Source organism: Onychomys torridus, chromosome 16 (genome assembly GCF_903995425.1).
Source record: "Onychomys torridus chromosome 16, mOncTor1.1, whole genome shotgun sequence".
NCBI lineage: Eukaryota > Metazoa > Chordata > Mammalia > Rodentia > Cricetidae > Onychomys > Onychomys torridus.
In genome coordinates, this window is record NC_050458.1 from 65,881,879 (window position 1) to 65,909,480 (window position 27,602).

The following is a 27,602-nucleotide window of genomic DNA, read 5'->3' on the forward strand; positions in this document are numbered from 1 at the left end:
AGGCGTTCCCACCGAGGATCTTTTTGCAGCAGCACTGTGGGGCCACTTGCTCTGAGTCCTGCACTTGGTTGGCCGGCTCCAGAGAGAGGCTAGGAGAGAACATGGAGGAAGAGGAGGCAGAGCTTTCCTGTTCACACTCACGGCTAGCACCCTGGCCCCCACCACATCTCTCATGCCAGGGGACTAGGAACTGTAGGAATAAGCGGAGGTGGGGGGGGACGAAGATGGGGAGTGTCCCTTCTTTGCACCAAAGATTGTGAAATGGTCTGGGGCTAAAGCGCTGAAGCCCCATGAAGGGAACTAGCAGGACGAGGAATGGGATCTGAAGAGGGTGGCTCTAGTCCCTCTGTCGCGGGACAGCACCCTGTACTCTCCAGGTCCAACACTCCAGGGGAGCAAGTAAATACACTCCCCACCGAACTTTCTCCAGAGCAATGCTCTGCCTCCTGACAGGTCCCAGAGGAACAGGTGGCCTGGCTCCTAGTAGTCAATAATGTGCCCAGCCAGACTTCCGGCTAGACCATCTTCATTCCTGAGGGAATCCTCTTAGCCTGGTCTAGGGAGCCTCTGACCAAGCAGGTGTCCAGTGAGGTGGCCTGAGAACGTCCCACTTGGGTCACCTCTGAGGCAGGATATGGGCAAGAGCACCCCAGCCCCTTGTAAGCTTCACAGATAACCTGGAGCCAAGGATGGGGCCCACAGGAGACAGTGGCAGAAAGGGAGCGAGCCTCACTCCCCTGCCCTCTGGAGTGCCCTGCCCCCACCCTCTCCTCCTGCTCCGGAGCTGGGCCTGGGGAGGAAGCCCTTGGCTACATTCTGTTTCTATCCCAGTAACAGTAGTTTGGGGCTCTTAACTGGTGTTCCTCAGCAGCCCCAAGTCTTTCTGGTCTGGGAGAATCTGCTCCCCTGGGGTGGGGCTGGGGGTAACAGGAGAGCAGGCAAAGTCTAACATTCTTTCTGAGGTCAGTTTCTTCCTGAGTTGTCAAAATAAAACGAAAATCAGCAAATCCTACACATCTTACAAAAATAAGAGGCCTAAAGTATTAAGCAACCTACATTTCTGGGGCAAACCTCAAAAATGAACAAACCAAAAAAACCCCAAACAAAACCCTTCTTTGGGTGTTTTCTTTTTTCCCTTCCCTTGTTCCCATCCCTTAGACCCAAGATGTCAGGTGGGTAAATGTACTGAGGGGGTTGTGGGGCTCACTGCACCCCTTATCAGCCTCTGGGCCAAAAGAACTGTCAAGAGACGCTGCGGTGTGAATGAGGAACAGTGAGGAGGGATTAAAGCAGAGTCCCCGAGACACAGAGCTGCTACACAGAGCAGCACGCAAGGCGACAGAGGAGGTGGGGACCGGAAGGTGGAGTTGAAAGGAACAGGGACAGTATGGGGAGGGTCAGGGACAAAGCCTTGAGAAACTAAGTCAATACAGAGCAGGTAGAACCGGGAAGGAGGATGCTCAGAGGGCAAGGAGGCAAAAGGATTGTGGAGAGAGGGCGGGAGTTCCCTAGGCCCTGGTGCCAGCTCATGTCGGGTGTGCCCGGTGTGCCCGGCGGAGATGGCAAACTTCTCGTCCACAATAAATAGGAGAAACCTGAGTACACGGTGCATATGGCATCGATCTGCCGGGCAGAAGCATTTTCCTTCCCATAAAAAACAAATCCACCGGCAGAGCCCTCCCCTCTTCCACCCCACATTCATCACTCCTTTGGCCAAGGACACCCCCTGAGGCGGAGGTGGCCTCCCCTCTGCCACCCTCAGTGTCCGGAGCCATACATTTTGTCCCACTCCACTAATGAGTCCAGCTCCTTGGGGGAGGCCCGAGGGCCCACCTTGGCTAGAGCAGCCTCCACGTCTTTGTAGGAAAGGGGCCGCTGCAGTCCGGAGAGGCCCGCCTCGGCCGCTGCCTGCTGGCACAGCTGCCCCAGCTCGCCTCCCGAGAAGCCCTGGGTGCCCTGCACCAGGGCGGCCAGCTCCCGCTCGCTCAGCGCACAGCCCTGCTGAGCCAGCGCGCTCTGCAGGATCTGCCCGCGCGCCGCGCCGTCGGGCAGGGCCACGTACAAGCGCAGCGCGAAACGCCGGCGGGTCGCCTCGTCCAGGGCCCCCGGCCGCGAGGTGGTGCCCACCACCAGCACGCCGTCGGAGCGCGCGCCGCAGCCGCCGTCCAGGCAGGCCAGCAGAGGCGCCCGCAGAGAGGCGCCGTCGTCCCGCGCCGGCAGCAGCGCGTCCAGCTCGCTGATGAGCAGCACCGCGGGCGGCCGGCAGCGCGCGGCCGCAAAGGCCGCCTGCAGGAGGCGCGCGCCCTCGACCGCGCCGGAGGCGGCCAGGCCGGCCCCACGGAGGCGCAGCAGCGTGGCGCCCAGCTGGGTGGCGAGGCAGCGGCCCAGCAGCGCTTTGCCGGAGCCGCGGGGCCCGAAGAGCAGCACGGTCCGCGGCGGGCGCGCGCTGCCGGGACAGGCGGGCGGCCTGAGCAGGGGCCACAGCAGCTCCTCCTCTAGCGCCGCCTTGAGCGCGCCCTGGCCCGCCACGTCTGCCCACTGCACCGGGGGCCCGCAGTCCACCATCTTGCTGGTCACCAGCTCCAGGGTCCCCGGGTCGACACCTTTGGGAGGCTCCCCCGACGGCGCCGTGAATCCTCCGCGGGTGGCCGGGGCCCGCTCGGGGAACTTGTCAAAGGGCTCGAGAGGAGGGCCGTAGGCGGGGGAGCCCAGGACCTTGAGAGGGCCGCCGCCGCCGCCGCCGTACTTGCCCGTCCCCTCCTCCGGAGCTCCGGGTGGCTTCGCGCGAAATCCGTTGCCCCGACACTCGGCGTCGTCCGCGGCGGGGTAGGCGGCACCGTCGGCCGCGGGGGCCTTGGTGGGCTCGTAAGCGTACTTGCGGTAGCGGGCCTCCGCGCCCTCGTCCACCGCCTTGCGCTTGAGCGACACGCCCTCGGCGGTGGCGGCGGGGAAGCCGTAGGGCGCGGGCCGGGGCGGCGCGGGGGCGGGCAGGGGCGTGGGTGCCGCCAGGCCGGACGGCAGGTAGGGCGCGGGGGGCGCGGCGGGCGCCGGGAGCGCACCGTAGCCCGGCTGCGCGGCGTAGCCGGCCGCCGGGTAGTTGTAGAGTGGCGCCGAGGGCCCGTAGCCCGGCGGCGGGGCCGGCTGCAGGAGCGCGGCCGGGGGCGGCGCGGCCAGCGCGGCGCTCGTCTGCGCGCAGTAGCCGGGTGCCAGGTACCCGCCCCCGTAACCCGTCGCGTACTCGGTGGCCGCCGATGGGCCTCCGCACGTGTTGCCCGTGTACAGCGGCTCAGCCAGGTTCCCGGCTACTACCGGGGAGCCCCCGAGGCCCGCGGACACACCCCCACCGGCCGGCTTGGCTCCCGGGAGGCCTTCGTGGAGCGAGGCCAAGGGGTAAGGTGGCTCCGGCCCCGGCCAGGGCTCCGGGTCCCCTTTGGCGCCGTTGAGGAAGGCGGCGTCACCGTAGCTGCCTAGGCCCGGGCGCTCGTAGGGCGAGTCCAGGACTCCAGAGTACTTCTCAGCGTAGCGCTTGAGGAGGTTGGAGGCAGTGAGGGCGGAGATGTCGTCGTGTGCCCAAGCGTAGTGGCAGCGCTGGCGACCCCCTGGAGGCATCTCCAACTTGTGGGCCGGCGATGGGGTAGTGGAGGAGACGTCCAGGTGCTGCTCTGGCCACTGGTTGAGGGGCTGGGCGTGTTCTGGTGTCCAGTGCATCTTCGACAGAGCTGCAGGTAAGAAGAGCAGTGACTGGTCAGCTCCTGCAGTGGCTCTGGGGACCCACTGGTGGTCCCCAGACTTAGATGACGACAGGCTACCCTCCCACCCTTTGGACCTAGAATTAAGTTTTGTTTGTTTGTTTGTTTGTTTGTTTTTTAATAGTTTCCTTGGCACCAAGAAGGACCCAGAAATGCCATGGTTAGCCCTAACTGCACATGTCAGGCAGTAGTTATCCTCACCACACCAGCTCTGCCCCTCTGTGGAACAAAGGTCATTTTGGGGACCTAATAGAGGGAAAGGCCAGCCTGGGAGAAGAGCTTGCCTATATGAGGCTCCTAGGTGACAGACACTTGCTGTTCACCCACTATGTGCTGACCACTGCAGAGGTGAGGCAGGCCCAGAGCTCCTGGCTAGGAGGTCCAACCAGGTTGACATTGTGAGATTCTTTGTTCACCTTGGCCTTCACTGAGATCCAAAGTCCCCTTTGGGCCTGAGGTCAGAAGTGCCCTGGAATGTGACCCTTCCCATCAACCCCGAAAACCTCAGCTGCTAAGCCAGCAACACTGACTTCCTTGCCGTTTGATTTCTTTGGGCCTCTGCCTAAGACTAGAACCCTGCCAACTGCTATCTGGAGTAGCTATGGAGTCTGGGCAGGTACTCCTGCCTGCTCCATCCAAAACCTGCCTGTTCGCATCACAAACATTATTTGGAATGGGCAGATCATTTGCTGAGGTCCATGGGGTAGTACAAAGCATGCAGGTCCCATCAAGTGCGTCCCAGGGCTGGTAAAGTCCCTGCCTGGCATGCTCAGAGAGACCTGGGTTCTATCACCAGCACTGGAGGGGTTAAAAAGTGAACCTTAATTTGCTCTGAACTTCCCAGTCACCAAATAAAGAGGGAGGTACATCAGACTCACTTTTCGAGACACCAGTTCTCAAAGGGAACAAAAGTGTCCCCGGTGTGTGGGGTCACGGAGCGGATCTGTGCGATGTCACAGTGTCTCTGCACCATTAACAGTCAAAACATTCCAAGGCTGTTCCCTGAACTGTCCTCTGGCACCCATCAAGGCACGGGTCCTGAACTAGTAAGACATTCAGGGCCTGAGCAATTGGACAGGGCTCCAGTAAACCAGCCTGACCCAAGAATAAAATTTCAAAGATTAAATGAGCCCGTGGCATACCCAGACACAAGTTCTGTGGTGGTTATTTGTCAAGCCTAAGCTTTTGGTGAGTTTATTTAGCAGGTTCTTCCTTTGGCAAACTTTGTATTGCGATCTCTCTCTCTCTCTCTCTCTCTCTCTCTCTCTCTGTGTGTGTGTGTGTGTGTGTGTGTGTGTGTGTGTGTGTGTGTGTTTTGCTGCACAGGGGACTGAACCCAAGGCTCTTGAAGGAAGCATTACCTCTAACTTCTCTGCAAAAACTGTACTGAGCAAAAGCTATGTGCTTTACTAGGCATGGAGTTAGATTAAAGGGTGGTGAGGATGATTCAGCCAGCCGGAGAAGTCAAGTAAATAACATCCTTTGTGAAGTAAGAAAATAGAGGTGCATGCCTGGGGCCCTGGGGCTCAGGAGAACATGCCTCTCCTGGCTGAGAAGGCCTCACCAAAGAGCTCTATCACCAAAGAGCTCTACCAAAGTGTCTTTATGGCATCTTGAACAGTTACAGGAAGCAGTGCATCCTGGATGACAGGGACATTCAGAACGCCAGGTTGCAGTTATGCACACCTACATTCCTTGCGCTCAGATGGAGCCCTGGAGTTTTAACACCAGCTTTAGCAGCACAAAGCAAAGCAAACTACAGCCGGCCCCCTTGGGCACGTTACTGCCACCTGCTGGAGACATATCACAATCTACAGACCTATACCAGGCTCTTGTACAGTGCACGCCTACAAAACTACACACTGAGCCTATAGAAAGGACCAAGAAATGCGCTTTCTAGAGACATGTCGGGGTGTGTGTGCAGGAGGCCGGAAGCAGTGTTTCCTCCAGTTCTGCACAGCTGTCCATACTGGCAGCAGCTGGTCATTCTCACTACTCTTGTGGCTTGACTGAGGGCAAGAAACAGCCTTGGAAATGGGCCTCATTTTCACTTTATCTACATCTCTATCAACCTCGTAGCCAAAAGGCCCTCGGGTCCACCTAGAAAAGGCATAGCCATGCACTAGTACCTAAAAGGAGGGTGATAGTTCTCGAGGTACCAGCTGCCGCCACAAGGAAGAAACACGAGGGCTCAGGGATCCGTGTTCAGATCCCCAGCTCCCACTGAGGGGTTTTTACAGATGAGAGCCATCACCTGGTGATAAAGGGGCAGTTTCCTGGGACATCAAGTCACAACTTATCCAATGACAGGGTCACAGGAAGTGGCATTAGTTACATAAATACCAGTGTCCTGTTACTCCACCCAACCCAGGGTCTGACCCCACTTACTCTCAGCCAGCTCCTTGATTATCAATGCAGAGTAGACATGTGACCTTAAGGACTGTGCAGGGGCTGAAGGGCACAATAAGGTCCAGGCCTGGCCTTGTCCCCTGAGTCTCCTTCTCCCTTGCCAGGCCATCTTCACTTAAGTCCTCACCAGGTACCACTGGGAATCACTCGTCCCCTGAGCCTGATTCTCACTCTCCTCCGTAGAAGTCAGCCCTCTTAATCGCTGGCTTGTCTCCTCAGACACTTTAGATCATATTCTCTCCATGTTTACTGGGGAAATGAAGCCATTTGCCCCTATTTTCACCTTTACCTGCATCTGTGTACACCTTGTCGGCCAAAGCCTGAGGTCTACCCGCCTCAGCTGTAGATCCCCATTCTGACCCAACCAGGATCTGGTCTGACCCCATCGGTCCAACCTAACTGCCATGTGCATACCGGCCCCTTCCCTATCGTGAGCCTAACTCATCTCCAAGATGACCTCCCTTGGCCCTGGGTCCCCAAAACTGCCAGCCTGGCTCTGCACCCATTCTTTTGGTGACTGCTGTCTACATGGAGTGACTGTGATCTGCTACATGTCCTTTAGGCTAGCAGGTAGGCAAGGAACCATGCCTCCAGAAACTTCTGCATTTCCTCCAACCTAGCAAAGGAAAGGACAGAGATCTGGTCTGCATCCAAGTGCCTAAGGCCTGGGCCCAAACAAAAAAGGGAGGGAGGCCAGGCTCCAGGATCTGCTTTCAGGTTGCAAATGGTAGCAAAAAGGATCCCAGAGACACACCAGACGGCAAGAGTATGTATAGCGTTACATGCACTTGAGAGTGAAGTTCCCCAGCAAAAGCACCCGAGCTGTATACACACTACAGAGTGGTCCCAGGTGCTTCCTCACACACTAAGCCACACCAGCCTGGCCTCTGGTATAGATGGAGATCACTAACTCCCTGCCCCCTACCAGCCCTTACTGCTCCCACACAGCCAACCTCCCCTTTCACTTTCTTCCAACTCACTCTGTCCTATAGTCTCTGGGTCATCAGAGCCAGGGGTGAGGGACAACCAGGACGTGGTCAAGAGTGGAGCCCTGAATCAGGGAGGCCTGTTTCAAAGCCACATCCATACACTCACAGGGGACCCTGAACAGACTCCCCAACCTTATGGGACCTCATTTTCTCCAGATTAAAGGGCATCCTACCTACAGGCTGAGAGACTGAGGATTTAAAATGACGTGTGAAAAGCAGTACAAACTACAAGTCCCAAGTAGTTCCCCTCTCTGGCTCAGTGGCTGAACGGCTCACGTGACCTGGGGCCTGGGGCAAGGATTCCTTCCGGCTCTGCCAGGACAGCATGGCCCTCCTGCCATTTCATAGACCCCTGCTCTGTGCTTGCCCTGTGTTGTTGCAGAGAGAGCCCTACCTCTCACCAAGATCCGCAAGAGATAGGGTCAAAACTCTGGACATCGTCCTGTGGTGCTGTGTCCAGGCCCTTTTGTCCTTCAGCCGAGGAGAGTCACAGGGCTCACTCCTGCCCAGCCCAAGAAAATGGCTGCAATATTTCCCTGTAGACACAGCTGTTTCCCAGTGCTGTGGGTTTGGCCTCCATAACTCACGGGGGAATTTGTATCCTCCTGGCCAAAAAGGCTGTTCCTTTCCCTGTGGATACGCAGTCACACAACTGCACATGGCCAGAGCTGGCAAACAGTCCCGAATTGGGGTTTTGTGGCTTGCCCTAGTGGTAGCTGGGACTCTGGGTAAAGCACCCTCTTTCCACATATGGGGTACGGCAGTCAGTGGTTACAGAACCACTGGATAAAAGAATAAAGTTTCTCCTTCAGCCTCGCTTCTCATTTTGAGGAAGTCCAGGATTGCAAAAAACGCGTTTCAGCCTTCACAACCAGCTTTAGCCCTGCACTGCCTCCCTGCCTACGAGCTCCCCACCCCCACCCCTGTGCTCCAGGCCCCGCCCAAGTTTTGACAGCTTAACCAGCAGCCCCCACACTGTCACTGTATGGCCACCAGCAAATGCCTCACCTCTCAATGCCTTACACTCTGTCAGTAACTCCTGGCTCCATGGGAGGAGTCCAAACATTTCACTAAAATCCTAACAGGCTTCTTGGAAATTAAGTTGCACGATTTAGACAGAGTTGGATGGGAACAGACGGCAGCCACACAGTGTCTCCACACCTCTCTCTATTCCCCATAAGCCCCTTAAGACCTCAGAAATTCTGATTCCAGATTCCATTACCCACTGGGGGGGGGGGGCACAGTAGAGAAGGGGCGTCTGGACCCCATTCAGCCGTAGTGGAGGAGGGCTGGTGCCCCCTTCTGGAGAAACCTCCTCCAGCTCCATTATCTCAGCCTGGGACAAAGGACTGAGTGGAGAATCGCATTGTGGGGCCTCCGTATGGAGATCTCATTAATCTATTCACCGAGGCTGCCACAGGCCTTTTGTCTACTGCTTACAACTCAGGTCCCAGGGGGTCCGCAGTCCCTGGCAGAGCTTCACTACGCAGACCCTGTCCCTCATGCCAACCCCCACCTATTGAAAAAAGGACAGAGAAACCATGACATGGGTCTCTGGAGGACTGGGCACTTGCAATGTCTACACAGAAACCTCTCTCCTCAGTTCCAGGCCAGAGAGCAGGCCCCTGGACAGAGGGATCCTCCTGCTTGGGGGATGCTCTGGGGGCCTGGCCCAGAACCTAGTGTGGCTGGGGTCCATGCATGTCAGGAATTAGCAGAAGTTGGCCAGAAAAGTGACTGTGGTCCATATTTACTAAATATACTGTCTTCTAGCCTTCCGACACTTTCAGAGGGTCACCAACCATGTGCCAGCTAATAGACAGGATTGGGTCCAACTGTGACCCAAGTTTACAGCCTTGATCAGCGAACTGAGTGTAGTCAGGAAAAGGGAGAGGGAGGAAGCTGTAAAGGAGGAAGAAGGAATGGGGAGGTATCAACCAAAAAATACAACATTTGAGTTAGGAGGAACGGGCAAAGGCTGTGTACATCCCCATGACTGTCGTTAACATAATATTGTATACTTGAAAACTGCCAAAGACTAAATGTTCTTACCACAAATAACCATGTGAAATGATGTACAGAACTAATGTGATTTAGCCTTATAACAGTATATTCATCGAAAACATTCAAATTTTTGTTGTCAATTCAAAATTAAGTTGAAATCACTACTATCCTTAAAGCTCTGGTAACTTAGTTTTTGTTTTTTGGGTTTCTTTCGGTACTAATGGGACTCACAGGGATACAGTTAACAGAGTGTTTTGTTTTGTTTTGTTTTTAATGTGTATGGGTGTTTTGCTTTCACACCAAGTGCATACCTGGTGGCCAAAGAGGCTAGAAGAGGAAGTCGTATCCCCTGGGATTGGAGTTACACATGGAGCTGCCATGTGGGTGCTGGGGATTGAACCTGGGTCCTCTGGAAGAGCAGTATTCTTAACTGCTGATACATCCTTCCAACCCCTTGATAAGAGCTTTTAAAAGATTTTTAAAGTGTGTGTGTGTGTGTGTGTGTGTGTGTGTGCGCGCGTGCGTGCGTGCGTGTGTGTGTGTGTGTGTGTGTGTGTGTGTGTGTGTGTTTGTGAGGCTATGTGCATGTGAGTGCAAGTACCAGCAGATGCCAGAGGAGAAGAGGGCATAATATCTCCTAGAGCTAGACTTATAGGCCACTCAACACGGATGCTAGGAACCTATTGCAGACTGTTGTTTTAACTAGGCAAAGATGTGTTGTTTGTTTATGCTGCATTTGCTTAATTATGTAAGATGTGTTGCATTTCTTTCCCCTTGCCTGCCTAAGGCACCTGATTGGTCTAATGAGGAGCTGAACAGCCAATAGCTAGGCAGGAGAGGATGGGTGGGGCTGACAGACAGAAAGGATAAACAGGAGGCGAACTCCAGGCTTGAGAGGAGACAAGAATGAGGAAGATGCCTGTGGCAAGAAGCCAGGCAACCGTTGCCAGACAGACAGACAGACAGACAAGAAGCAGTGAAAGTAAGATACACAGAAGTAAAAAGAGCAAAAAGCTCTGAGGCAAATGGTAGATGAAGAGAAACAGGTTAATTTCAGTTAAAAGAGCTAAGCCTGGGGCTGGAGAGATGGCTCAGCCGTTAAGAGCACTGGTTGTTCTTCCAGAGGTCCTGAGTTCAATTCCCAGCACCCACATGGTGGCTCACAACCATCTGTAATGAGATCTGGCGCCCTCTTCTGGCGTAAAGGCATCCGTGCAGGCAGAACACTGTATACATAATAAATAAATCAGGCAGGGGAGGGGGGCTAAGCTAAGGCTAAGCATTCAAAACTAGTAAGTCTCTCTGTCATGTCACAGGAGCTGGTTGGTGGCCCAAAAGAAAAGCCTAGAACAGGAACCAATCTTAGGTCCTCTGCAATGGCAGCATACCTTCTTAACCACTGAGCCATCTCTCCAGCCCTGCCAGGTTGTTTTTGTTTGTTTGTTTGAATAGCAAAGAAAGGGATGGGGGCAGGAGAGGGAGAAAAGATTTATTCCAGAAATTCAGAGACAGCCAAGGCTATCTGGGACTGTGGCCGTCACCCAGAATGGGTCTTCAAAGGTTGGAGCCTTGGCGCAGACTCCAGGCCCGAGATAAGAAAAGAAGGAAGAAGCGTGCTGAGCGCCAGCAGTGTCCACGCCAGTCCTCTAATTTACTCCGATTCTCCCTACGGAAGTAGGCGTTTGCAGAGGCTAGACCAATACCACTGAGGTGTGGCCGGCCCTGGGAAGGAGACCTCTTCCCTAGGAACCACCATGTTCCCTCTGCACCCATCATGGCAAGGTTCATGTGCCAAGTAAGGAGCAGCGTTCTGAGGGACCAGGAGCCACCCTCTCCAGCTGTCCCTAGCTCTACTCCTGGCCCAGGGCCAGAGTAAAGATCGTGGAGCTGCAGAGGGGGCGCAGAGGGGCGCAAGAAATAAGCACAGGGCTGGCAGACATGAACAGAGGGAGGTAAGGAGGGTCCGGACCTCAAAGCTCTTTTTCTTTTTTTGGACAGATTCTCCATTTGCCTCTATCCGAGTAGCTCCTCCTCTGTTAATTTTCTGTGAAGAACACAGGCCTCTGCTGAGGGGCACCAGCCTAACAAACGAATCCAAGCCACCGTTCCTCCCAAAAGATTTCCAGAAAAATCAGCCCAGCTCATTCAGAACCACAGACAAGCTTTTATGCCTGCCATGCCCCCTCTGCTCACTAAGTCTTTTAGGTCCATCAGGGTCCATGGTGAGTCCTGTGTCTTTCATGCATCCTTCCCAGGCCCTCCATCGCTAACCCCTTAGCTCCTTGGGAGGCTGGGTCAAGTCTTCATGGCCACAAGAACAAGGGCGGATGGGCTACTGAGTTGTGGGTGGGCTTCCTCTTGGGCCCTAATCTCCCTCTAACACTCAGTGGCATTGTCCCAGATTCCCTCCTTCCTGGAGGGCCCATTTCCCCTCTTCCACTGTGTCCTCCTCAGCCCACAGTACTGCTGTGCTTTGTCCCTCTGTCGGGGGCAAAGCCTGGAATAGGCTCTGCTCTCCCTCTGACTAGCACCTCTGCCAGCTGCCTACAACTTTCCCAGAACCAACAGTTTGAAAGTCTTGTAGGTTAGTATTTCTGGTTCCTCTCCTTTGATCTTCGACCGGTCCGGCTCTGTGTTCCGGCCCAGCACTCCACTCACTGGTGTCCTCCTCTGGCTCTGCTGAACTAGACACCAGGCCAGCAGGCTCTCTCTGACTTCACCTCATCTCTGCTCCCTTTAGCTGCCCTCCATGCCCCTAGCCAGCCTCAACACACTCAAGGCCTGGGCTCAGGCTAGTCTCTCTGTGCAGGTCTTTGGATGATCACAGCCAGGCTCGAAAGTCTGACCGTCACTTGTGTATAGATGTTACCTAGACAGGGTCCTGTGGCCTTGGTTTCTAACTGTACTTCACCATGGCTGGCACAGGTAGCCTCCAGTCCAACTGCCACAGTGAACACATCTCAAACTGAAAGCTGAGCATGGCAGCACACACCTGTGGAATCTCAGCACTTAGAACCTGGAGGCAGGAGATTCAGGAGTTCCTCAGCTAAATAAGGGGTTTGAAGCCAGCCTGCATGAAACTTGGTCTCAAAACACCAAGACAAAAACAAAAGCATGTGCCCAAATCAAACTCAGGCTCCCACCCCATCCTACACCGCATCCTACAGCCTTCTCCATGGTGGAGAGGGCAGCTTCCTCCCTTCAGACTGCTCAGGCAGATGCCACCCATGACCATCCACTCCTTCACACTGCAGACCAACAAATCAGCTGGCCCTGACTTCAAAATGTGTACAAATGAAACCCCTCCTCAGCACCCCCAGAGACATCTCTCCTGTGCCCCCAGCTACCGCACAGATATCCATTCTGTTCTCCACTAGCCAGCGGGATGCTCTGAAACCTGTCTGATTATGTCACCTCACTTCACATACTGTCCCCTCCTCCTGATCTTCTTGCCAGCGCTTGTCCTATCTGAGCTATCTGTTGCTTTCTCCTCTGTGGAGCCACTGAAAGCCCCATGAGAGCTGGGGCTTCCTGTCCTTCACTGTTCTTTCCCAGGCAGCTAAGACAGTGCCGGGCACACCCTAAATTCTTGATAGGTTTTAGGATGGCGGGAGGGATGATGGATGGATGGATGGATGGATGGATGGATGGATGGATGGATGGAAGGACAGGAGGATGGGTGGAAAGATGGATGGGTGGGTGGATGGATGGGTGGATGGATGGATGGATGGATGGATGGATGGATGGATGGATGGAAAGATGGGTGGATTGATGGGTGGATGGATGGATGGAAAGATGGGTGGATTGATGGGTGGGTGGATGGATGATGGATGGATGGATGGATGGATGAGTGGATGGATGGATGGATGGATAGATGGGTGGGTGGGTGGGAAAAGAGGCCCCAAATTGCTTCTGTCTCCGTATAAGAAAATGGGAGTGTCTCACTAAGATGGTAGGCTGGCAAGAGAAGCCAGCGATGGATGGAAAGGGCACTGTGTCTCTGTGAAACCAGAGGAATGTGCTCAGCACCAACCCGACTGGAGCCCAAAGGCACCCATCCCAGGTCCCTGGGACCCACCCAGTCTCATTTCTCTCTCATCTCTCTTTTGCTTCCCTCCCACAGGCCTCCAAGGGAAGACAAAGGGGGCAATGGAATTCCCATCAAAGGCCACGGACACATGGTAAAGAGATCAGGGCCCTTGGGACCCTGCTTCCTGGAGGTAGTGAGGCCTCCCCGCCAGCCTGGCTCCTCTCCAGGGTGGGGGTGTGGGGGGTACTACCCCTGGCCTCCTCATATGTCAAACGCCAAACAGCAGGAGGTCAGCCTGAGCTAAGCTGGCCAAGTGGCCCCCATCTGGACCATGTGTGCACACACATGAACTGGGGGGGGAGGGGCAGCAAAGAATCCCTGTCTGTGTCCTCGGTCAGGGCCACAGCCAAGCTGTGACCATCTGTTGTCCTGTGGAGAGGCCAGGCCAGGGGCTGGCACCCTTAAGGAGTACGCCTTCCACTTTTCCTGGGCTTGTAGGATTTGCAAAACTTTTAGTAGTTAGCACTGGTCTTCCTTCTTAGTGCTCACTGAGACTGTTCCTGTCTTAAGGAGGAGGAAATGATGCTGGGAGAGGACAGGGATTCTCCCAAGGTTAGAACAGTTGTTAAGAGTGGAGTGTGACTCTCCCATGCTTCTAGCCCTGCTCCCCACTTCAGCCTGGACCCTGGGGACATTGCTCAGGATCCACGACAGTGAGTCTCCGAGGCCCAGTCACCTGCCCATGCCCTGGCTGCTGCTCTGTTCCAGTCTACTTTCATCCTGCCTCCTCCTCCAGGAAGTCTTCTCAGGCTGGCATCCCCACTGAAGTTCCTACAGTCTCTCACATCTAGAGGAATACAGCCACCCCTTTCCTACTATGGTTGTTTGGCCCACGCAGGGTCACTAGAAGACAGCTAGCCGCCACACGCGGGCATCTCTAGCCACAGAGAACACAGAAGAAGTATGATATGATAGGAAGGATCCTCCTGCCCCGCCACACAGCCATAGTGAGGTAGGGATGCCTTCTGCTCCCAAACACTTCACTTAAAGCCCACAGCTTCTAAGCCCACAGCTTCTAAGCCCACACTATCCAAAAGGCAGGCACCAGCCTCAGGGAACTATTTACACTTAAATCCATTCAAACTGAATAAAATTAAAATGGAGTTCCACCACAGCTACGTTCCAAGCACTCAACAGTCACGTGCGGCATCAGCTCCATATCGGACTTCACTGTTCTGGATGGCCGCTCTCATCCCCACTAGGGCTCTGCTCTGGGACGGCGGTGGCAGGCAGCTCCTCAGGCCTCAGGTGGCCTTCCTCAGGATGCAGGCTGTTCCTTCAGCCTCCCTGATGAGTTCACAGCCACCCTGGACTGCAGCTTCCCTGAGATGGCCTCAGCTTGACTGGGGTAACCCCTCCCCCAGCCTGTCTGGTCTACCAAAGGAGAGGCGGGGCAGGCCGGAGAGCGGGACACAAGGTAGGACATGGCAGTTTGTCATCTGGCCCTGGGGCTGGCTGGCTGTGCTTCCCTCCCCCATCAGCTCCTAAAACACCCCTCCCCCACCCTGCCCACCATCCTCATCCTCATCCAGTCCCAAGGACAGATGGGGGCCAGCAGAGGGGGGGGGCTGGAAATGTGACCACAGTGAAAGCACCGTCAAATGACAACAGTCCGGGGGTCACAGCTGTGTCCCCTGAGGCCTGGACAGTCCATGCCCAGCCTTGCTGCCTGGCCATGCTTGGGCTGAAGCAAGGGGAGGGAGGGGGTGGGGAAAGGCCGTGGAGAACCTTAAGGGAAGATAATCTTCGCTAGATTAGCCCAACAGATGCAACCCAGTCTCACCACTTAGCATGGTCGCACACTCACCCACCCATTCACTAGCCCCCACCAGGTGGAAATGTAGAGATGGACAAGTGGGATTCCTAATCAGCTGGACCAGGTAAGGGCAGAGCTGGTTCTGAGCTTAATCCCTGTTCCAGGCTAGCTGAAAATCCTTTGTCTCTGTCCAGTGGTCTGAGCAGAGTGGACATCCCCCAACGCCCCCCCCCCCCTCTCTCTCTGCACACACACACACACACACACACACACACACACACACACACACACAGCTGCTTCCACAAACCCCCTCTCAAGGTCTTTGACCAATCACAGCTCTGATGAGTAAGTCCCACTGTCCAACAGCCCCCAGGGAGTGTATTAGCACATTTGAACCGCTCAGGCCTCCACTGACAAAGCCTGGGGCCTCGGGAAGAGCCACAGCAGGAGGGCGGGGCCTTTGGGGAGCTAGCCTCCCCCTCCCAGGAAGAAGCTCTACATTCTGGGGCTCAGAGGAATTCGGGGGTCTGGGCTCCAGCAGTGAATAAGCAATCCATAAAATCCCAATTTACGCACTCACTGATCAGCCTGTTTACAACCCCAGGAGGCCAGAGTGACTCCCAGACCTTCTCTCCACACTCTGGGGAGCTTGAAGCTGGACACAGGATGTAAGGCTACCATCGTTTATCCAACACAGCCCCACTCCGAGAGCTCAGGGACCTGCCAGTGCCTCCTGTAATCTGGCTGCCTTTGGGGATACTCTGCTAGGCCCCAACCTCTGTCCACCTCAGTGAATCAGCTCTTTTCTCCGGGGCTGCCCTGAGGCTGCCAGGCCTGACTTAATCACTTTTCCAGCTCAAAGGCCCTTTCTCCTGCCCCCTTTTCCATCTGCTCCACCCAGCCCTCCCCACCATCTCCAGGTACTGTTCCTGCTGAGGAATGCCCTAAACTCCAGCCTCCCACCAGACTAGCTAGCCCCCCCCCCCCCGTGTCTCCCCTAAAGAAAGCACAGATCTCTCTGCCTCACTCACACCCATGTTGTAAGAGAAATCATCCCGGTTAGCCAGCATTCTCTTTTAAACAAAGCACTGGTCAAAGACCACTTGGGACTCTAAGTGATGAGCCAGGTATCTCTGAGGGGATCACCAGAGCTGAGCTGTGTTTGCCTCTTGCCTGTGGAGATGGGCTATAGGAATGGCGCATGTGTTCTCTGGATCCAGAAAAGTGAGTCCTGGGCTGGGAACAGTTTGGAGGGCACCACAACCCATCTTACCACACTGCCCTTGAGCTGCAGGTGCAGTCAGCCAGGAATCACTTCTGGGCCCCGAGGAAGGTGCAGAAAGGGGCAGTGTATAACCCAGTGTGCTTCCCAATGGCTTAAAGGACACCCTCCCCTCCTCATCAAATCCCAAGGACAGATGGGGCCAACAGAGGTCATTGTACACTGTCTGGGAGTCACCATAGGAGGGGGATTGAGGTATAAGCCCATTCTGCAGCAGGACACTCTCCTTCCCCTTCTCACTCCTCATCACCTGCTGTTTAGTGTAGTACTAAACCGCCCAGTACAGTTTAGACCCACCGAGGACCTGAGGGAGCAGTTATTAAACAGCCAACCAGAAGAGTGCCCAAGGCTAGGGATTTCTAAGGCCATTCTAGGAAGCCCAGAGGATGGTTGTGGGGGAGGGGTCACAGCCCTTCCTCTGTCCCACAGCTTATCTGTCGCTCAGAGTGAACACAGGCCATCCAGTCAGCCTATGAGATGAATGGTACCTGTCTGGATCTCTGGTCTCACCTCCAGTGTGAACTGGAAGCCCAAGCACTTCCAAGGCATGCTGGTGGGAGCTGGGGCTGAGCAGGCATCAGGGCAGGGCAGGGCAGGTTCGAACCAGCTCCTCAGAGACCTGGAAGAGCCCTGGAGAGGGAGTGCTTTCCCAGCCAGAAAAGAACAACCACCACCAGCACCATCCCCCAAAAAACCCAGCAGGTTTGAAGGGTGACTATGGAGCAAAGCATAACCTGCCAGGCTCCGGGAGAGCACAGCCTACAGCCCTCACCTGTCTTTGGACTTGAGAAGACAGGCTCTCCAGGCTGTCCTAGCCAGCCCTTCCCTCTCTAGCCTGTGTCCTGGGACATCTCCCACCAGCTTCTCCTCTGTCCATTAGGAACCCCAGGGCCCTCATAACACCTCTTCTGTTGTTATGAAACCACAAAGGCAAGCAAGACGGCCTGCGTGTGTTTCAGGTCCCTCCTGAGAGTCCACTGACCAGATCTAACCAGCCTGACCCCCCACTTTTCACTATCCCTGGGACCTGAAGAGTCAAGAAGCCCGGTGAGAAACTCTAGGGCCTGCCAGGGTGTCCAGAGACCTTGGATTCCACATGACTCAGCAAACATTCCACCTTCCCCCTCCAGAGTCCATCTGTTCACCTGAGACTGTCACTACACAGGAGCCACAGCCCATACCACGAGTTACCTAGGTCCTAGACATTCTCTGAAATAGTCCCCTATAGCTGGCCCCATATTTGAACCCTCCTGTCTGCCTCTTCTCTCCAGTCCTTCTTCTGTCTGGCTACCAGGGAGGTTCCCCCAGTCCACAGCACAAAGCCAGTTCTAACAAATAATAGGCAGACTCCCTTCAAGTGGCCCTGGTCAGGAGACGAATCCATCGTTCGGCCCAGCCTTGTCCGTCACCTCTTCGGCCACAGCTGTGCTCACTCTGCTAGGCTCTATCTGTCTAGCCCCTCTGCCCTGAACACCTTCCTATGGTCTACACTGGAGAACTCCCGAGCGTTTTATAATTCACTTGACTCTGAGGCCATCCCTGGCTCCCTACTTCACCGTCCTGCCATTTGGATGCTCACTGACGGCGCTATCACTCACTGGACTGAGTTCTTCCTCCTTGCTCAACACTCACGTATGTGAATCTCCCTAGAGCAAGCTGTCTGGCCAAGCACCCCATGCTGCTCACCTCCATGCTCACCCCTTATCCTTCCCCTGCCTCAGTACCTCCTCAGATAGAGGTGTGTGTCGGGGGGGGGGGACCCAAGGCCTTAGCTAGTCCATACTGCTTCATAATAGCAACTCGGTTTTAGGACGGCTGCCTTCCCCAAGTTCCAACAACTGTGCAGCAAAAGCATTCCAGAAAAAAGCGTGCAATCTGCAGTGCCCCGCACCTGCAGCCCCTGCGACTACTTCCTGGAGATAATTTGGGTTTTCACTGTACTTGAGGCCCTGCTGTTGAGCTCCGTGCTGTCCATCTCACACCAGCAGTCCTTTGGGGCTCAGCTTCTCTCTTTCCACAGGCCTGCACCAGGTGTGGGGACTCAGTATCCATGGGGCGGACACAGGTGCTGCTGTGCCAAGCTTGGGTCACTGCTTGGCGCTGGGTGGGCAGGAGACACGGCACTATCAGAGCGCTTGGACAGATTTAAGCCATTGGCCCTTTTTACAGCTGAGAAGTCTGTGATCATTCTCAAAAAGACTTTTCAGTGTATGACAATAAAATTGTATTTGTCCAAAAGAAAAAGAGTAGCCTTGGAGAACTGACCTATTCACGAACTTCTCCGAGGTCCTGGAACGTAAGCCTCAGGCCAGGAGCCCAGAGTCTCCTCCAAGACTCCATGTTGCCCCTCCACTCAGCCAGACCTAGGATCTAGTAGCCTTGAGTTGATGTGGGAGGGTATGAGGTCTCCGAAAGGTTTAAAGTCTGGCTGATCCTTTCCCTGGCCTCAGATGAGTCCTCACTGCTGTGCATGGTGGGGGATGACAGACACGCCCCCACAGTGTCTGACCAAAGGTGAGGAAACAGGCCCAGGCAGCCCACCTCCAAATCTCCAGGCGGGCAGCCCTCCCAGCCTCTCCCCAGCCCTGGGGTGCTGAGCTGAATCACTCAGCTATGCTGCCTGTCCGGTCCACCTGGGTGTGGAGTGGGAAGGACTGTCCTCAAGGGGACGGTTCCCACAGCTGCAGGACCTCAGGGACAGAGAGAGCAGGAGAAATGGGGGCAGGGGGAGTGTGAACAAAGGGGTGTAACCACCGGACACCCCTCTGCTTGCCTTGGTGGGGTTGCCAACACATTACCCACTCCATATGTGCCCGATATTTTAATATTCACAAGAGTCCAAGAGTCCAAGGGGTTCCCAGGTGACAGATGAGGAACCGAGGCACAGTTCCCTTCTCTAAGTCACCAGGCCAGAACAGGGGGCCAAAGGGATGCCATTCGACTTAACAGCTAAAAAGATGTGGCTATCCCTTGACTCCTCCAACCTATTTGGCCTCCCTAGAGCCTCCCCCCATATTACAATCAAGCCCAGAGCTCACACCCTCTGAAGCTGTCCCTGTGCCCTGGTCTGAGGAGTTCTAGCCTCCATGTTAACTCCAGACGGTAGTTAGAGTCACTGTCACACTCAGAGGAAAGTGACCACCATGCCCCTGCCAACAGGGACACTGGACTCTCCTGGCCTGAGGCTTACGTTCCAGGACCTCGGAGAAGTTCGTGAATAGGTCAGTTTTCCAAGGCTACTCTTTTTCTTTTGGACAAATACAATTTTATTTTCATACACTGAAAAGTCTTTTTGAGAATGATCACAGACTTCTCAGCTGTAAAAAGGGCCAATGGCTTAAATCTGTCCAAGTGCTCTGATAGTGCCGTGTCTCCTGCCCACCCAGCGCCAAGTCCCGAAGGAAGGTGACCCCTGGGTGTGGACTCACCCCTCCTCTGGAGAGCACCCTCCAGTTCCCACATGGGTGAGTGCCCGCGGGACACTCAGTGGGTCCCAAGCTGAACTCCTAGACTCCCTCTCTCTCTCTCTCTCTCTCTCTCTCTCTCTCTCTCTCTCTCTCTCTCTCACACACACACACACACACACACACACACACACACACACACACACCCGGCAACCCACTGACAAAGTGCCATCTTTCTCAACGAGGGGCTGAGGATCCAACGCTCAGGCCTGAAGAGGATGGGATAGTAGGGACATGACACAGAAGAGTGCCACCCTCAAGGGACATGTCTACCTGGAGAGGATGCTCTCCTGGAGAACAGGTCTGCTGCTTTAATTGGAGCCCCTTGCTAAAACTCATGCCGAAGCCGGGTGTGATGACCCACATGTCACCTGAAAGACTAAGGTGGCAGATTGCTGGAAACTTGAGGCCAGTCAGTGCTACACAGTGAGCTCCAGGCCTGCCTAGGTTACACAGTAAGACCCTGTCTTCAAAAAAAAATTACAGAAAGCAGGAGACAGGGACCTCATCCTTTAAGGGGTGGTTGGACCATGAAGGCTCTGCTCTCATGAATGGATTCATGTCCAGCCAGAACATGAATCAGCCGTAGAGTGTCCGCCTGAGACATAAGGTCCCCGGGTCACTCCCCAGCACTACTTCCCACAAAAAAAAAATGGGATTTGAGCATGGTGGCTCACACCTTTAATCCCAGCATTCATAAGGCAGAGGCAGGTAGATCTCTGTGAGTTCAAGTCCAGCCAGGGCTATATAGTAGGAGTAAGACAGTCTCTCTCTCTCTCTCTCTCTCTCTCTCTCTCTCTCTCTCTCTCTCTCTCTGGAATGGGTAATAGCAATTGCCAGAATGGACTGTTATCCCTGGCCAGTTCCCTCTGTCTCAGCCTAAAGCTCATGTGCCCTTCTACCATGCCATGACCAATATAAACGCCCTTGCCAGAGGCCAGCCCTGTGCTCTCGAACTTCTCAGGCACAAGAAGTTCAAATAAACTTCCACTCATGGTAAATCCCCTAGCTTCTGGTAATTCCAAGGAGCAAAACCATCCGTGAACCACTGTGTCTCTACAGACTGAGGTGGGAGAGGCAGTTTCTCCTGGTGGTCAGTCATTGCGCACTCACTGTCCCCAACAGACACCACCCTGCAGACTGGATGGGGACCGAGCCATAGAATGACGGGGGTTGGGGTGGGAGGTGTACAGTGACCACTGGGTTTGGGGGTTTTTTCCCCTATGACCTCAGGGAGCAAACACTTCCCCAGAGTCTTAAGCACCCAAGGGTCAAAAAGAACTCAACGTTTCAGGAAGACAGACCCGAAGAGTGACCCTTGTCCCAGTTGTCTGCTAATCCCACTGACACAACCTCCCCAGGACAAGCCCCTTCCCAGGATTCCTGTGACGGTAGCTGGCCTCCCTCACAGCCTCTCCCCGAACTACCCTGTACAGTTCTTCATGGCCACACCCTCAGAGGCTCCCTTCTACTCAGGGAATGTCCTTTTGCCTCTTTGCTGGCCTCCAGCATTTTGTAAGTTCCTTGAAGGTGACACCACATGGGGGGCATTGGATGAACGGCTACCCAATCGCCAAGGTTTAGCAACCACTCTTTGTGTTTGATGCCTGTGGCAGGCAGCGCCGGGGGGCACGGGGGGGGGGGTGCACTGGCAATGCCCCCATCCCAGCATGAGGCTCAGACAGCCTCTAGGGGCTAGCCCGATGGTTCAGTGGGTAAGGGTGCTTGCTGCCATGTCTGACGATCTGAATTTGACCCTGGAACCCACACGCTGGGAAGAGAACCACCTTCCCAAGTTGTCTCCTGACTTCCACACATTTGCAGAGGCACATACACATAATCAACAAATAAATAAATGTAAGGTTTTTGAGAGAGACTGATCCTGACTCCAGGCATGAAAGCCCAGATGGTTGGGGAGAAACATCAGGGACCATAGCTGGCATTCTCTGGAGTGTGGCTGAGATACACCCAGGATGTTGTAGTGCTGGGTCACCACAGAAGGTAGGGATCCATCCAGGAAATGTAGTTTCTTCCCTGTGTCAATGACTAAGTTTGTCACTGGTCTAAGGGTGCCAGGCACTGAATGGGACAAAGGAAGGACAGGCCCCTGGCTCCCCAGTTCCTGCAGGGAGCCAGGAAGGCTCCCCAGTTCCTGCACGTTTCCTGAGTTCCCTATCCCAATGCTGCTGCCTCAGAGAGGTTTCATAGACGGTGTGGGCAAGCCTTGTGGGGCCAGAACCTTCTCTCCTGCACCTTCTTACTGCTGCCCTGGGAGGGTCCTTTGAAGTGTCTGGGCTCTGAGTCACTAGATATGGACATATACTGCATTGACAAAGAGGCAGACTGAAAGCAGGACCATATCACCACCGTGGGGCTCTTACCCCCAGCTTGCAATAATAAACCCGAGATGGAGACAGAGACTGCAGACATCACTCTCCCAGGGTTCCACTGGCAGGGTCACTACAGCTCAAGGCTCGTCCTTAGAGTAGGGTCCAGGATTAACAGCACACACTAGGGGTGGGGGCGTGGGGATAGAGCTCAGTGATGGGGTGCTGATTTAGCATGTGCAAAGCCCCAAGTTCAAGCTACTGTACCGCAGTAAATAAATTAATAGGGTTGGGCTTTGGCTCAACTTTTCATTATGAACTCTGGCCCACCTACAGTTAGCAGCTGAATTCTAAAGCTGTCACAGTTCAGAACCAGAGGGCAGCCAGGTGCCAACTGCACCCATCAGCAGAACGTCGCCCTTACGGACTGGGTATCCCCCTCATTCCCTTCTCACTGTGACAAGCACGTCCCCATTCTCAGCTCACTTCCCAAGTGCTACAGGGGTTACCCTGGTCCTCAGGAAGTGCTCTGACAAGAGCTGGTTTTCTCTCTGCCCCTTGTTCCCAGGGACAAGGGGACCTTTAAGCATCAGCCTCTTTCCAAGCCACACAATCCAAGATGAGGAGCAGCGTGAACCCTCCCCTGAGGCTCCTGCCAATAACGAAGCCGTGGGGTGAACACTCAGCAAGGATGTCAGACCTAGGCTGCAGGCCAGACCCTGGCCTCAGAACCTCAGGGGGGTTGGACTGGTGGAGGGCTGCAGGTGTCCCAGAGCTTAAAGGAGAAGGCGGAAGTATGGTGGTGTCAGTTAATGACAGTGCACTTTCCTGGGGACACCTTCATTAACCTCCCTGGGGGCTTTGTAAAACAAGTTACAGACCCACAGTTTGTTGTTGCCCACCCCACCCACAGTGGCCAAGAATCCAACCTAGGACCTTTACAGTCTAAGCAAAACCTCTACTTCCGAGCTAACTTCCGGTCCAGAGACCCGCAGAAGAGGTAATCTTTTGTTGTTGTTTGTTTTCCAAGACAGGGTTTCCCTGTGTGACTGAAACTCACTCTGTAGACCAGGCTGTCCTCGAACTCAGAGAGATCCACCTGCCTCTGCCTCCCGAGTGCTGGAATTAAAGGCAGAAGTCATCTCTCTACCTCCCCCCCTCTTCGAGACAGGGTTTCTCTGTATAGTTCTGGTGCCTGTCCTGGACCTCGCTCTGTAGACCAGGCTGGCCTGGAACTCACAGAGATCCGCCTGGCTCTGCCTCCCAAGGCGTGCACCACTGCTTGAAGAGGTCATCTTAAAGGCCCCTACCACCTCTAGTTAGATTCTTCCATTATATGTTTTTAAGCATAAGCCCACTCACCCAGTCTGCAACTCAGGCTAACTCAGCTGTGGCTCCAGGAAACACCATTAGATTTCTTTTCTGTTTGTTTATTTGTTCTTTCTGGGGGTGGGTGGTGTCACTGAACATACATTGTATCAGTGAGCTACATCCTGGCCCTTTTTTGTTGATGGTGGTGGGTTTCGAGACAAGGTCTCACTCTGGCCCAGGATGATATATAACTATGTAACCCAGGCTAGCTTTGAAATCATGGTAATTCTGTCTCGGCCCTTTTAGTGCTGGAATTAGAGGTGTGAGCCCTCACATCCAGTTTTGCTCTGGACCTATTTCTTGAGTCTTTGCAGGTAAAGCCCTGGAGTCCAGTGTCACACAGCTCTGAAGACTCTCGAGCTCTCAGAAGACAGCAGCAGGGTTGGACTAGGATTTCAGGTGAATTTGGCTCACCCCTGCCCCTGACTTCTGTCCACTAGCAGGCAAGCACTCCCAAGGCATGCCAGGCCTTGGTCCTTGGTCACCTTCCCAGATGCAGCCTTGGGACTTTCCTGAGCCAGGCTCTTGTGCGGAGCCTGGTTTTCATTAAGTACGGCGATGAAGTCATTGAGTGCCAAGGCAAGAAGAGGCAAAATTCAGCTAGAGGGGTCAGGGAGGGAGAGGGCGGCCAACCAACCTGTCCCCTGACCTCCTCCAAGACCACTGGTGGGGGAGGGAAGGCAGGGCTCCTCGGGATCCAGGGCTGCAGCAATAGGAACTTGTGGTGGGGCGTGGGGGGAGTCCGGCCAGATAATAAGCAATTGTTAATGTGATCCATATGGACCCTGACTGGCCTCTCTGTTTAACAGGATGATAATGGCAGAGAAAGAATGCTGGTCTGTGGGGAAGGAAAGGGGCAAAGTCCTCCCTGGACTGGGGGAATGGGGAGGGTCATTGAGGAGGAGGAGGGGAGAAGGGGGAGGGAAAAAGGAGGAGCTGAGCCACCCAGGGGTCTCCACCACCCAGGAGGAGTGACCAGATCCCAGGTTTTACAGACCACCTGGTTAAAATCTTCACAAAACTCCTTTTCCTCAACCAACCAATATTTATGGGCACCCAAAATGGTACACAAAGTACCTCTGTGTGCTGGCCTCCTGGGGGCATTTGGACCCAGCCACAATGGAAGGGAGGCACAGGTGCAGGGCAAGGAGACTGTGGAGGAGGGGCAGATGACAGGAGCTAGGGACTCTGGGGAGGCTACACAGGGGGATATGTGGCATCCTAGCTGGGCCCTGAAGAATGAGGAGGTTGTGGCAAGACCAGGACAATGGAGAAGGCATTTGGCTGAAGGAACAGCAGGAGCAGAGGCAGAGAGGCGTGAAATTGCGTGGAGAGCCTGAGATTCAGCAATAAAGCTGCAGCCAGGCAGGGGAGGGGAGGGACTCTTGATCCATAAAAAGCTGTGGCCATGGATGACCAGGAGGGAGGCAGGACTGGACTCTGGAACGCCACACTGGTGCCTGGGTCTCTCTCTCTTGCCGCTCTTTTCCCTGCCTTGATCTGGGCTGTGTTCTGGAACTCTCTAAGTAGGTGAACCTCAACCTGGCGACTGTCTTCACCCTAGCCAAAGAATATGCAGGACCTTGGAGGCCCACCGCATCATCCCTGTGCCACTCAGGCCCCTCTCCTCCTCCCAGGGACACTGAGAAGTCTTGAGGATTGGGCCTTCCAGGAACAACTCCAATCCTGAATTACAACTAAATTCCCGTTGGTCCGAAAAGCGCCTTCCACCAGAAGACGGTACAGCAAGGGCGTGTGGGTCGCTTCTGGATACTGCGGGCACCAATGGAATCAAGTGGAAATAAATGAAATGGTGTTAAATATGGGTAAGGGGGATTTACGAGGCCTGTCACACAGTCCTCCGAGGCCATCCAAGCAAGACCCTCCCCTTTCTTCGGGCGACTGGAGAAAGTCCCGCCCCGCCCCCTGCCCCCAGCTCCGGGCGGCCGGAATACCCGCTCTTAGATCCTGAGGCGCTGCAGCTCGGCACCCCCTTGCTGCCCATTACTACTGTCCCTGAGGGGGGTGGGGCAGGGCTAAAGCCCAACAGAGAATGGACGTTCAAACCCGACCTGGAGGTTGTGGGGGGCCGGAGGTTCCGGAAGGATGCTCAGGGGTTTCGGAAGGGACTCGGAGGGTCCGCAGCTCCCCCATACAGTCAGAGGTCTTTGGACCACATCATCTCCAGGTCCATTCCAAATATAGGGTGACTCTGGAGAAGGTGTCAAACCCCGGGAATCAAGAAGCCCCCAAGTCCGTAAACCCAGAACGGGGATGGGAGCAGACCCCCCACTCTTAACTGCGGGGCTGAGAGACGGAGCCCGCTCCGCCTCTCCTGCCGGTGCGGACAACACAGACATTCTTCCGTCCTGTATTCTCCTCCAAATTAGGTATCCATGGAGACTGGGCCGGCAGCCTGACAGCCCCACGGCCTAATCCTGATTTAGTGACCGTCCCTTTAACAGCCCACCCACCCGCCCACCCACCCCTGCACTCCGGGCCGCCGCGGGGCGCAGGCTCCTCCAGGCTGCTCTCGCTCTCCCCGGCGCAGACTGCTCCACAGGCCCTCGGCCAGCGGGAAACACTGGACCAGAGAGGTCCGGGAGGGAGCCAACATCTATTAAGCTCTTACTGTGTGCCCAACAATCTACGGGGGACCCTCTACCAAGGGTCTGGAAGTGGGAATCTCTGCGTAGACCAGAAGAGGGCTCCAGGAGTGGGGAAGTTTTTAGGGGCTCTCGCTAGAGCTGGGAACTGCGGGGGGTGGGGGGAGGTCAGGGTTAACCACTGACCCACGCGTGAAAGTAAGCGCAGCTTCTTGCAACACCCCAACTCCGAGCTGGGACTACTGTCCCGGGCTGAGGAGAAGCGAAAGGCGTGTGCGTTCGGGGCGCAGGGACAGAAATGGCCTCAGTCTCCTGTCACTGCCCCGTCACGATGCTGGGGAATCTCCAGGCCAGTAACCCAGCCCCCACCCCCTCCCGCACACACAGGGGCCGCTGGACAAAGACCTGACGGAGTGGGAGGGGCCTGCGGGCCGGCCCTCGGGCTCCGGCCGCCCGATCCTTCTGGGACCCGAACCCGCAAATCCTAGCTCCCTCTCCCCAAGCCCGCAGACTCCCCAGAGCCCGCCGCTCGCTACCACCACCACGTCGGCTCCTGAACCGGCGGCGAAGCGGGTGCCCGTCGGCGGCCGAGCGGCGATCCCATTCCGGATCGCCCCCTTTCCTCCCGGGAAATGACCCTGGGCTCCCACGCACCCGCTCGGGTCTCTCTCGGCCTTGCCCTCCGACCTCCGCCTAGTTAGAGCCCCTGCCCCTCAGCCCCCGCCCTCCCCGGGCCTCGCACGGCCCCGCGCCCGCGGACAAAGCTCCGGACATCGGACCGCACAGTCGCCACCCCCTGACCCCCGGCCGGCCCGCGCGCTCCCGCGCCTGCCCCCCGCCCGGGCCTGCGACGCGTACCTCGGCATCCCGGCCGGGTCCTAGGTGAGTGTGCGCGGCCTGGGGGGGCGTCCGGCCCAGGGACCGGGGCGGGAGCGCGGGCCGGGGGCGACGGGCCAGGGCTGGGGGTCAGCGGCGCTCACCATCCTGGGGCCGCTGCTGCTGCGGCTTCTGCGGCCGCCGCGGCCGGGAGCGGGACTGGGCAGTGGGGGTGGCCGGACAAGGGGCGGCCCAGGCTCCCCCCGCAGGCAGGACCCCCACCCCTCCTCCCCTCTCCCGCCCCCAGCGCCCTCCCTCCGGGCCCGCGCCCCGCCCCTCCCAGCGCCCCGCCCCCGCCCCAGCTCGCCCAGCCCCGCTGAGCGTCCTCGCCGCCCCGCCTCCCCCTCCCCGGGCTCGAAAATAAATTAGCCACCCGGGGGAAAAAGAGCAAATGACCCTCGGTGTGAGTGTCCTTGCGCCACTCTCAGGCCGCTCGCCCGCTCCCGCCTCCCCCGCCGTCGGAGCGGGAAGTTGCGCTGGGGGTGGAGGCTCGGCCCGGAGGCGGGGAGGCCGGGGAGGCCGGGGAGGCCGGGGAGGCCGGACCGGCGCGGAGGCCAGGGTTGAGCTCCAGGCAGCCGTGAGTGGCCGCTGGCTGTGAGCCGCTTCCTGGGTCGAAGGGCAAAGGGGAAGGCGGCCGGCCAGGCCCGCCCCGTCCGCTGGCTGGCCAAGACCACAGGAC

General features: G+C 55.9%; 1 protein-coding gene across 1 annotated transcript; it reads right to left on the reverse strand.

Moving 5' to 3' along the window:
- On the reverse strand, nucleotides 1–27,109 carry Fignl2 (fidgetin like 2). Its single transcript, XM_036208995.1, has 2 exons — nucleotides 26,906–27,109; nucleotides 1–3,719 (listed from the first exon to the last, which is right to left on the reverse strand). The coding sequence occupies exon 2, from the start codon at nucleotides 3,706–3,708 to the stop codon at nucleotides 1,759–1,761; it is 1,950 nt and encodes a 649-aa protein (XP_036064888.1). The 5' UTR covers nucleotides 3,709–3,719; nucleotides 26,906–27,109; the 3' UTR covers nucleotides 1–1,758.
- Nucleotides 27,110–27,602: the final 493 nt, after the last annotated feature.